General features: G+C 41.6%; 1 protein-coding gene across 1 annotated transcript; it reads right to left on the bottom strand.

The window, feature by feature from the left end:
- Positions 1 to 9,728: 9,728 nt before the first annotated feature.
- LOC117622269 (xanthohumol 4-O-methyltransferase-like) lies at positions 9,729 to 11,185 on the bottom strand. The gene is made up of 2 exons (XM_034352876.1): positions 10,262 to 11,185; positions 9,729 to 10,174 (listed from the first exon to the last, which is right to left on the bottom strand). Exons 1-2 carry the CDS (start codon positions 11,030 to 11,032, stop codon positions 9,875 to 9,877), a joined length of 1,071 nt encoding a protein of 356 aa, XP_034208767.1. The 5' UTR covers positions 11,033 to 11,185; the 3' UTR covers positions 9,729 to 9,874.
- Between the last annotated feature and the right edge of the window lie 401 nt (positions 11,186 to 11,586).

Here is an 11,586-nt window from a genome sequence, read left to right as displayed (position 1 = left end):
GTTCCTTATGTTCAACATGATATCAGAGCATTTTCTAGGGTTTTCAAGGTTGCAAGGATTTTCTGCAAAACTTTACCTTGGCGCGGAAACTATAATTGGCCCGGCGGTGGATCCCGCGTACTTCTACGGCCTGGGGGCGAAAAACAAGTTGAAAATGTGAGAGGACCAAAAATAATGTTCTTCAAAAATAATTCTCATAAACATAATATCCCCCATTGTAAAAAAGAAATTTAAGTAAATAAAACTGAATACTTACTTTCTACATCACGCATAGTCAATTCAAGGCATTCTATATCAGTCATATTCAAGCTCGAAAGTTTCATACAAAAACCACTGAATTCAAAGCTTTCATAAAAGTACTGAAATCAAATGCGTATAAAAACTCTGTACTCAGACCTTTCATAACTGAATAAATATAAAGGAATCTATGTCCGAAAAATCAGAAAAACTGATTTATAATAGCTGAAAATCAACATTTAATAAAGAAACTCAGAATCCTTTGAAAATACCACCAGTATGTACCCTTGTCATTTCCGTCAATTCCCTGGCAGGTCTCGGGCGTCACACAGACTTACCCGAGCCGCAAACTGGCGAAATCAGGGGACTATGATCAGCCTGTCCCGCCGGCAGATTCCTCGATGACACCAATTCAACTCGAGTCGCTCTGGCAGGATGCAGGGGACCGTAGTCAGCCTGATCCGCAATCCTGGCAGGTCTCGGGGACATAAAGTCAGCCGAGCCGCAATTCTGGCAGGTCTCGGGACACCAAGTCTGCCGAGCCGCAAATCCTGGCACTCACGGTCCGAGCGTCCCCGAAACTCGTGAGGCAAGTCAAGTCCACTGACTGAACTATAATCAGACTGGATGTCCGTAGACATCGGTCCGACTCTGGGTAATCACCATAAAGAAAAACGGGTGCGAGGTGGTTTTAAAATAATGTCCTTTTAAAAAGAAATATCTGAATAATAACTGTAAAACTCAAGTCGTTCTGCGGTCTTAACTGATTCAAAACTCAAACTCTGTTTCTGTAACTGGTAAATAAGCAGCACCGACTTATAGAACTATTACTGTACTGATCATGTTCAAAATCGTAACAAAACTTACTCAAATAAACTCATTTATAAAACTCATGTATATAAAATCATTTATAAAATCTATTTTATATAAAAGCACATCAATTCATATAAAAACACATCAATTCATTCATGAAATCTGATTTATGAAAGAAGGTCCACTCACAGATGGTCCGAGCTACTTCGACCCCTCGAAGATCTCTTTTGCACTTCTGCCGAGCTCCTGGTGCCTGATTACCCCGAAAGATTAAATTAATAAACTGCTGAAATAAAATGAATTTCAACTAAACACCCTGCCCCCGGCTCCTAGAAATACGTGCTTTTCAATTCAAAATATTTCTATGCCCACATTAGCCTTTTCGGACAGTTGGACTAGTTTTTGGGAGGTCCGATACTCAGCTAAGCGATAACTGTCAGATCGGCCGACCTGGGACCCGTGGGGTCCACGATCTCCGATGGCCAATCTGGACTTCCCTGAAGATTTCTCATAGGACGGGAACCATGTTCTGCGAATTTGGCCCGAAACGGACGGTCGGATTGGCCAAAATCGCGTTATCGCTTAAAACCCTAACCCCAGCCCCAGGGTTCGCGATTCCGGAGTATCCGGGACTCCGATTCGCAATCCGTCGAATCCTACGCGATCCTGAAGTCACGTAGACCGACCTATCCAAAATTCAGCGCAATCCAACGATCACACGACACTGCACCCACGGATTGCGCGATATGGAAAATCCGTTCGGGGCTCAAACGGACTCCGAATTGAGATCCGCGAAATCCCACGTACTCGGGACGACACGAGGACCTCAAAACTGGCCAGAACCATGCCACCACCCTGACCCACGCGCTGCCACACGCGCGGGGCAGATCGGGTGTCCAAAGCGATTCGGGTGTGCCGAAAAAATCGTGGAACCGAGACTCCAAACTCCTACCCTAGGTAAAACACCCCATTTGGAGTCACTTTTGTTCTTGGACTACCCCCAAAAAGTGACCGAAAATGGTAGTTTCGAAGGGCCGAAGTTTCGGCCAAACTTCAAGTCGAAAATTTAACCCCTTAACGCTAAAATCGATCGAAGCTCATATACCCATCATCTAGAACACGAAAAATAGCAGAGAAACCATACCTTACTCGATCGATTTGGTTGAGAAACGAAGGAGAACGAGCTCCCACAAATTTTCGGAAAAACTGTCGGACCCGGCCTGTTTCGTGGAAGTTTCCGGCTACTACAGTGGGGGATGGAGGCTGAGGAGGAGCAGGGCTGATAGAGGGAAGTGAGGTGGTTCGTTTGGGACCGGTATTGCCTGAAACGGTGGTCTGAGTTGGGAGAAATCGCTCTCCAAAGTCGGCTGGTCGAGATGGTTCGAGAGAGTGCAGCTGGGTTTATAAAAACTGAACTTCGAAATATTTACGGTTCTGCCACTGAGACTATTTTGACCATAACTCCTTCGTTACAACTCCGATTCGGGTCTACTCCGTGTCTACGGACTCGTTTCGCCGTAATCTACGCAACGGTGTAATCGAAATTACCAAATTCTTTCCCGATCAAAAAGTCAACTTTTCCCCTATTAAATAATGCAAGGGCAAAATTGTCTTTTCACTAAAAGATATTTTCTTTACTTTTTAGATATTTTCTTTCTTTTTAGATATTTTGTTTTGGGTTCTTACAATCTACCCCCTTATAAAAATTTCGTCCTCGAAATTTACTGCTCCGTGATTCCATGCGGGGAAGGATTACTCCTGCATCTGCAACTCAGGTTGTTACACTGCAGATTACCATTGACGGCTAATTACCTTCCTCGCCAAAATCTGAACTGCTTGATTTCTACACGTTCTAATACTTCCTTGGGTCCGATACGACTAGGATTAACTCCCTTGTTTCCTTAAGTTTCATTATACTTTCCTTAAACGGTAACTATCAAGAATACTTATCTGAAGATCCTTCTTCTAGTACCCGCATAACTTCTTGCCAAACCTGGATTACTTTGAGTTTTCTTCTGCTTAATTCAATCAGATTCTTTATTTCCCACAATCTTTTCAAGATTCCGATGAACCTTGCTTAACATTCTTTCTTCATACTTGGATGATCTGTACTATGTCTCGAGTAAGGCATCTATTAGAAACATCTAGTCCAAGGAAACCCAACAACTGTCACTTATGGCATACTCTCAAATCAGCATCTTTTTATTCAAATCCTTCTTGAAACTGTAGTACATTATGTCCCAATAACTTTTCCACAATTTGAATCATTTTCTTCAGCTGGTCATCTGTCTAGAGTGAATTACGATTATCAAGCTGAAATCAAGGCCCAAAACTTCTTTTACCTGAGTCCAGCTGAAACTTAACTTGGATTTCTAATTCTAAACTGTAGAGACTGTCATCCCGCTAGCAGGGTTCAGAAGGGTACCTACCATTTCTGGCACACTAGGGCAACGTCTCCTGTTAGAGCTTATCAACACCTGTCTCTCCACACTTTTGGCTACACTAGCCTTAAAACAATTTGCAATATTACCATTCTAACTGGTTTCTCTACTGGCATTAGCTCCAATTCGATGGCCTCCAAGCCTGCGGCCGTTCGATGATGCAAAACTGTAATCACCACTGTAGTATCTCTCTTGATCTCTTCCTGAGTAAGATTATCTCCTTCCTAATACTGTGTACAGAGTGCACCCCATAGTCTGCCCCTTATCTGACTGGGACAGACATCACCACTAACTAATCACAATACCTGGGATGGAGGCTTTTTAACCTTAACGCAACTAAGTACTACTTCTTACTTTCCGATCTCTGTTATACATGAAACCTTTTTCTCATATTCAAGTTTAACCATTTTCCTCTATGCTGTTATAAAAACTCCTTTATTCACTCCTTCATGAATGAGATTGACTATCACCTTCTGTTCCCAAACTGCTTACTCCGATTCCTGCCCAAAACTTTATTCTCCTGTGGAACAACCAGGATCTCTATGACCTACTATATACCTTCAACTCAATCCTCTTTTACTACTAGATACCATTATGATTTCAATTTATAGTTCTTACTCCTGTTTACTTGATCCACCCATCCTGCGGATGGATCCCTGGCTGATTATAGCCTGGGCTAATATCTCCAGGGATTACTGCGTGTTAGGATCTCCCTGTCTACTAGGTATAGTAGGTACGGCTCCTTACACACCCCTTACTAAATATTACCATACCGGTTCAGATACCGATGCAGCTCCTGTCTGACTTGGGAATTTCATCCCCTTACATCGGGATAACTATCTAATTTTCCTACGGATACCACCACCATTTGGGCCCAACTTGAGAAGAGAACGAAAATACACAGAGTGCGAAGTCTACAGGAAGTAAAACCTATGCTCTGATACCAAATTGACAGGCCCCGACCCAATTTCCACTTTGAAATTCGAGCCAAGTCCTGTGCGTGTCCGACACCTGGCGAATGTCGGGCACAAATGACCTTTTTACCCTTCTTACTTCAATTTTTCTTTAAATTTTCCTTAGACTTCTGCCGAAAATTCGGCAGAGTCTCCCCTGTATTTTTGACTTATCCCAAAATTTTCACCTGTCGAACAATCTCAAAAACCCTACCAACAGCCAGACTAAGTCAACAAACAGATTCCAACCTCAGTTCCTTATGTTCAACATGATATCAGAGCATTTTCTAGGGTTTTCAAGGTTGCAAGGATTTTCTGTAAAACTTTACCTTGGCGCGGAAACTATAATTGGCCCGGTGGTGGATCCCGCGTACTTCTACGGCCTGGGGGCGAAAAACAAGTTGAAAATGTGAGTGGACCAAAAATAATGTTCTTCAAAAATAATTCTCATAAACATAATATCCCCCATTGTAAAAAAAGAAATTTAAGTAAATAAAACTGAATACTTACTTTCTACATCACGCATAGTCAATTCAAGGCATTCTATATCAGTCATATTCAAGCTCGAAAGTTTCATACAAAAACCACTGAATTCAAAGCTTTCATAAAAGTACTGAAATCAAATGCGTATAAAAACTCTGTACTCAGACCTTTCATAACTGAATAAATATAAAGGGATCTATGTCCGAAAAATCAGAAAAACTGATTTATTATAGCTGAAAATCAACATTTAATAAAGAAACTCAGAATCCTTTGAAAATACCACCAGTATGTACCCCTGTCATTTCCGTCAATTCCCTGGCAGGGTCTCGGGCGTCACACAGACTTACCCGAGCCGCAAACTGGCGAAATCAGGGGACTATGATCAGCCTGTCCCGCCGGCAGATTCCTCGATGACACCAAGTCAACTCGAGTCGCTCTGGCAGGATGCAGGGGACCGTAGTCAGCCTGATCCGCAATCCTGGCAGGTCTCGGGGACATAAAGTCAGCCGAGCCGCAATCCTGGCAGGTCTCGGGACACCAAGTCTGCCGAGCCGCAAATCCTGGCACTCACGGTCCGAGCGTCCCCGAAACTCGTGAGGCAAGTCAAGTGCACTGACTGAACTATAATCAGACTGGATGTCCGTAGACATCGGTCCGACTCTGGGTAATCACCATAAAGAAAAACGGGTACGAGGTGGTTTTAAAATAATGTCCTTTTAAAAAGAAATATCTGAATAATAACTGTAAAACTCAAGTCGTGCTGCGGTCTTAACTGATTCAAAACTCAAACTCTGTTTCTGTAATTGGTAAATAAGCAGCACCGACTTATAGAATTATTATTGTACTGATCATATTCAAGATCGTATTAAAACTTACTCAAAGACTGAATGAAGAAACTTACTCAAATAAACTCATTTATAAAACTCATTTATATAAAATCATTTATAAAATCTATTTTATATAAAAGCACATCAATTCATATAAAAGCACATCAATTCATTCATGAAATCTGATTTATGAAAGAAGGTCCACTCACAGATGGTCCAAGCTACTTCGATCCCTCAGAGGTCTCCTTTACACTTCTGCCGAGCTCCTGGTGCCTGATTACCCCGAAAGATTAAATTAATAAACTGCTGAATAAAACGAAATTTAACTAAACACCCTGCCCCCGGCTCCTAGAAATACAAACACTTAATCAAGTTATTCATATGCCCGCCTCAGCTTTTTAAACAGTTAGGCCGGCCTCAAGAGAGAACCTCGATAAGCCATGAGCTGCTCGATAGGCCGATCCGGGACCCCGTGGGTCCACGGTCTCCGATGGCCAAGCTGAGCTTCCCGAAAAGTTTCTCATAGGGCGGGAACCAAGTTCTGCGAAATTGGTCCGAATCGGACGGTCGGATTGGCTAAAATCGCGTTATCGCTTAAAACCCTAACCCTAGCCCCAGGGTTCGCGATTCCGGAGTATCCGGGACTCCGATTCGCAATCCGTCAAATCCTACGCGATCCTGAAGTCACGTAGACCGACCTATCCAAAATTCAGCGCAATCCAACGATCACACGACACTGCACCCACGGATCGCGCGATATGGAAAATCCGTTCGGGGCTCAAACGGACTCCGAATCGAGATCCGCGAAATCCCACGTACTCGTGACGACACGAGGACCTCAAAACTGGCCAGAACCATGCCACCACCCTGACCCACGCGCTGCCACACGCGCGGGCAGATCGGGTGTCCAAAGCGATTCGGGTGTGCCGAAAAAATCGTGGAACCGAGACTCCAAACTCCTACCCTAGGTAAAACACCCCATTTGGAGTCACTTTTGTTCTTGGACTACCCCAAAAAGTGACCGGAAATGGTAGTTTCGAAGGGCCGAAGTTTCGGCCAAACTTCAAGTCGAAAATTTAACCCCTTAACGCTAAAATCGATCGAAGCTCATATACCCATCATCTAGAACACGAAAAATAGCAGAGAAACCATACCTTACTCGATCGATTTGGTTGAGAAACGAAGGAGAACGAGCTCCCACAAATTTTCGGAAAAACTGTCGGACCCGGCCTGTTTCGTGGAAGTTTCCGGCTACTACAGTGGCGGATGGAGGCTGAGGAGGGGCAGGGCTGATAGAGGGAAGTGAGGTGGTTCGTTTGGGACCGGTATTGCCTGAAACGGTGGTCTGAGTTGGGAGAAATCGCTCTCTAAAGTCGGCTGGTCGAGATGGTTCGAGAGAGTGCAGCTGGGTTTATAAAAACTGAACTTCGAAATATTTACGGTTCTGCCACTGAGACTCTTTTGACCATAACTCCTTCGTTACAACTCCGATTCGGGTCTACTCCGTGTCTACGGACTCGTTTCGCCGTGCTCTACGCAACGGCATAATCGAAATTACCAAATTCTTTCCCGATCAAAAAGTCAACTTTTCCCCTATTAAATAATGCAAGGGCAAAATTGTCTTTTCGCTAAAAGATATTTTCTTTACTTTTTAGATATTTTCTTTCTTTTTAGATATTTTGTTTTGGGTTCTTACATTAGTAGTAGAAAATTTGGTGTGGAAAGTGAATAATTTTGGTAGGTATTTATAGAAAAAAGTTTAGAATATTTTGGTATTTTTTTTTTTTACAGAAAAAATGGCATTCGTTGGACTGGAAGAGAAATAATGGATCATACACCCACCCCCCAAAAAAAAAGGAAGTGCCACATGGTTCTTATGGTTGGGGGAAAGCAGGGCTAGCATCAGCGCACGAAATGTTGAATTTTTTTTACCGTTGGCGTGTGCACGTCACGCGCCAACGGTAAAATAAATTCAAACTCGCGCATTGACGCTAGCTTTGTGTTAGCGCTGACGTCATCAGCCTTCAGGCAATAGCATGAGCTGGATTTGCCCAGGTTGGTGTCCCCCACCTGTTGCCTGGGCTGCATTTCTACGCTGAAAGCGCTTCGGAGGCCTAGGGCCCCCTCCTGCCCGGGCTGACCCCTTGCACTGGAAATGCTCTAACAATTTCTTCCATTTGCTTTCCGTACTGTCCCTTTCGCTCGGTGTGTGAACCATCATCAACGAATCCAACACTAACCGCATATCAACCAATGGACTATCATTCTCTGGCTCTACAACATTATCGATAATTATGACTTTTCCCCTTTTTTCCGGTATTGCTTTCCGGCAATTTTTCAAAACATTCAGGCAAACTTCATCATTCTAATTATGCAACACCCACTGCATGTAAAATTTGAAATTATTATCCCAATTCATTTCATTTGATGTGAAATTTCGTTTAAAAAAAGGGGGTAAAAGTCACTTTCAGTCCTTATAATTTGTTTTAATTTTGGAATGCATCAAAATTCAAGGACATCCCAATTTTAGTCTAATGTTCCGTCCAAAACAGTCCTTTTTGTAATAAAGACATGTTATGTCATGAAATTTCACTGAAATTTAGACTTGCGTGTAAATTGATAATGTGGAGGTTCACATCACATTTTAATGCCATGCAGTTTACAAACCCAAACATGAGAGGCAAAACTAATTGTGTGACCTCTTACCAGTGTTTCATCAAATTGATATGCTTCCATTTGATCTCTCTTTCTCTCTCACACATACAAAGTGTTTGATACTTCCATTCAAAATTTGTCATGCAACTAGATTTAAAACTTCTTTTTTATATTCATAATAAAACTACAGAAAAAATAAATAGACAAAGACATAAAAGGACAAGGAAGACGCCGCAATTGCCACGCACCTCCCACCCTACTCAACCCGTTACCCAGCACTGCAGCCCCTCTCCTCTCCTCTCCTATCTCTCTCTCTCTCTCTCTCTCTCTCTCTCTCTCTCTCTCTAAAACTGCAACCTGAACCCATGGAACCACCAGCAAGATCTCATAAGCATTGAAAATGAGTCCAATTTTATTCAATACCATTGACACGTGATTTTTTCCGGATGATTCTCTATTTCTCCTGATTTTTTATTTTCTTAATTTTATTTCAAAATATAATAATTGTGTTTCTTGTCCAGCTGTAAATTTTTTTTACTTATTCTGAAAAATAACATATAACAAATTTTGAATTAGAGTATCACAAACTAACATGGCAATACAGTTCTATTCTACAATTTCTCATTAGATTGAGGAGAATCTTAATGTATCTATATAATGGTTAGTGGACAATTAAAAATTCCGTTTCGCTTCTATAGACGAGCATAAGGACAACTAGTAGGTATATGCTTGATTTGGTATGGATATGCAAACGTGAGCAATAAAAAGAGATTTCATGTTTCTTCATTCAGAGGCGTTGGTTGCTAGGTTAGGTGCTATTTTTTAGGTGAAAAGGGGATTGACTAATGTTATTTTTTAGAATGATGTTCTTCACATCATCACATCGATTAGTCTCTCCGTTATTGAATCGTTTTGTCATTGGTTTAGTTGTAGAGGATACTAAAATTTTGTGTTCTTAAGAAATTGGAGATGAATTTACCCATATTCGTTGTACTGCGAATGGCATGGCCCATCATCTTGCAAAATGTGTGGTTCACTGCGGAGGCCTTTCCATCTGATTTGAGGACACTTCAGATTTCATTAATCATTATTGATATTTTTTGTTTGAGGGTTGTAATTAGTGGGTTTTTACGATTGAGACCCTTGGGGACCGGGGGTGCTCTATCAAGGGAAAGATTCTTTTTGATGGCTATCGTTTTTTTTACTTGTTACTTTCTCACTATCAACAAAATATTATCGCTTTCCCAGACAATAAAATAAAATAAAATTCTATTAGTTTTTTTTTATATTGCTAAAATACAGTCCCAAAATGCCAGAAATATTCATCCTGTGACATTATAATTGAAACAAATCATTGACATTATAACTGGAAAACAAGGTTGGATAAGATCACGTCACAAATATAAGCTGCCAGTGCCATATTATTAATAACTACAACACTTCACACTGTGATTTAAATTTTAAATCATACCGGGTAGGCCTCAATAATGGATAACAGAGCTGGAATTTTGATGATTTTGTAGCGAGGGAAACCTCCTTCTTTCAGTATCTTCTCCCATTCATTCTCAGTCCTCTCCTTTCCACCTGACGCGTGTGCAATCATCACTAGATCAAGCACCAATCGTGTGTCGTCCAGCACCCCATCACCACTTGGCTCTAGAACTATATCAACGATCATGATCTTCCCACCTCTCTCTGGTATTGCTTTTCGACAGTTCTTCATAATCTTGATGCAATCAGAGTCATTCCAATCGTGCATAATCCACTGCATAATCTCAATCAAAAGTTAGTTGTAATAAGCCAATAAACCCTAGCTTCTTTCTCATACCTTTTTTTTTTTTTCATGACATACCTTCATGAAAACAGCATCAGCATTTGGAATATGGTCCTCAAACATGTCACCTCCAACATGTGACACTCCATGGTACGCTGGTGCTGTGGCTACAACATGTGGCAGATCAAAATTGAAACCCTTGATGTTGGGGTAGGCCTGCACAATATCAGCCACTGCACTTCCGGTCCCACCGCCTACATCCACCAAGGACCCCACCCCATCAAACCCGTGTCCATATTCTGTGAGTATTGCCTTCATCACAATCCTAGCCGTGCAGGCCATGCCATCGTTGAACAATTTGTTGAACCCTGGATTTTCAGAGGCAAAGTCCCAAATCTCAAGCCCATGCGCCTTCTTGAAGGCCCAAGGCCCTTCTTCTTTGACACATTGGCTGAAATAGTGCCATGGCGCCATTAGGGAGGGGTGATTCTCCATCACAATCATTGGAGCTAGGCTCATCTCCGAGTCATGTAGCAGCCATCGTGACGAGTAGGTCAACCCATAGACGGGTTCTCCCCCTTCGGACGGGTGATGAACGGCGAAGATGTTTCGGCGGACGAGAAGTCTCATGATGCGTGTGAGGCATGTGATGTCTGGAGAGGGTGCTATTAAGTGTGAGGCTATTTGGGACAAAGTGATCATATGATCAGTAGGAGCATGAGAGTGTATTATATCAGCTATGCGTAGCTCCACAGCACATTTCAATGCCATGGAATCTGCAAAGCCAAACATGTACTTCCATATATCTGCTTGACCTCTAAGCATTGCCTCAGCCTCTGTTGTTTCCATTTTGATTCTCTAGAGTTCTCACAAACAGAGCATATGCTATAAAGCCTATAACACGGCTTATATAAAGAAGGGATGCATAGTAACATACCACACTAATGTCCAACTTTTTTGGTTAAATCTATACACAATTGCTGGAGCAGGTACTAATCAATTGACACTAAGCACTAAGCAGCCGACAAATTACTATTTATAATATGAGAAATCAATTGCTAGATCCAAATCTTGGATTGATTGGTTGGTAGATACATATCAATAGATTTTTTTTTATTTTTTTTAATAGAAGCGATAGTCAAAAAAAAAAAATAGAAATCATTGATTGGTTGGGTTTCTCATACACACTGTCAATGTGTCATAGAGATTTAAACTTGAAACCATCACTATGCAAGTCAACAATTTTTTTTATTGAGCTACACCTGTTGGCGCATATGTATACAATCTTAAGATGCGATGAAACTGCTAGTAATTTGTGATTGGCTTCAGTTTTTGAAAATTTATTTATTTATTTTCATAAATCGTTAAGTTGTCTTTTTAATCCAAATAATTGTGGATGCTCA

Source organism: Prunus dulcis, chromosome 3 (genome assembly GCF_902201215.1).
Source record: "Prunus dulcis chromosome 3, ALMONDv2, whole genome shotgun sequence".
NCBI lineage: Eukaryota > Viridiplantae > Streptophyta > Magnoliopsida > Rosales > Rosaceae > Prunus > Prunus dulcis.
This window is presented reverse-complemented; position numbering and strand designations above follow the sequence as displayed.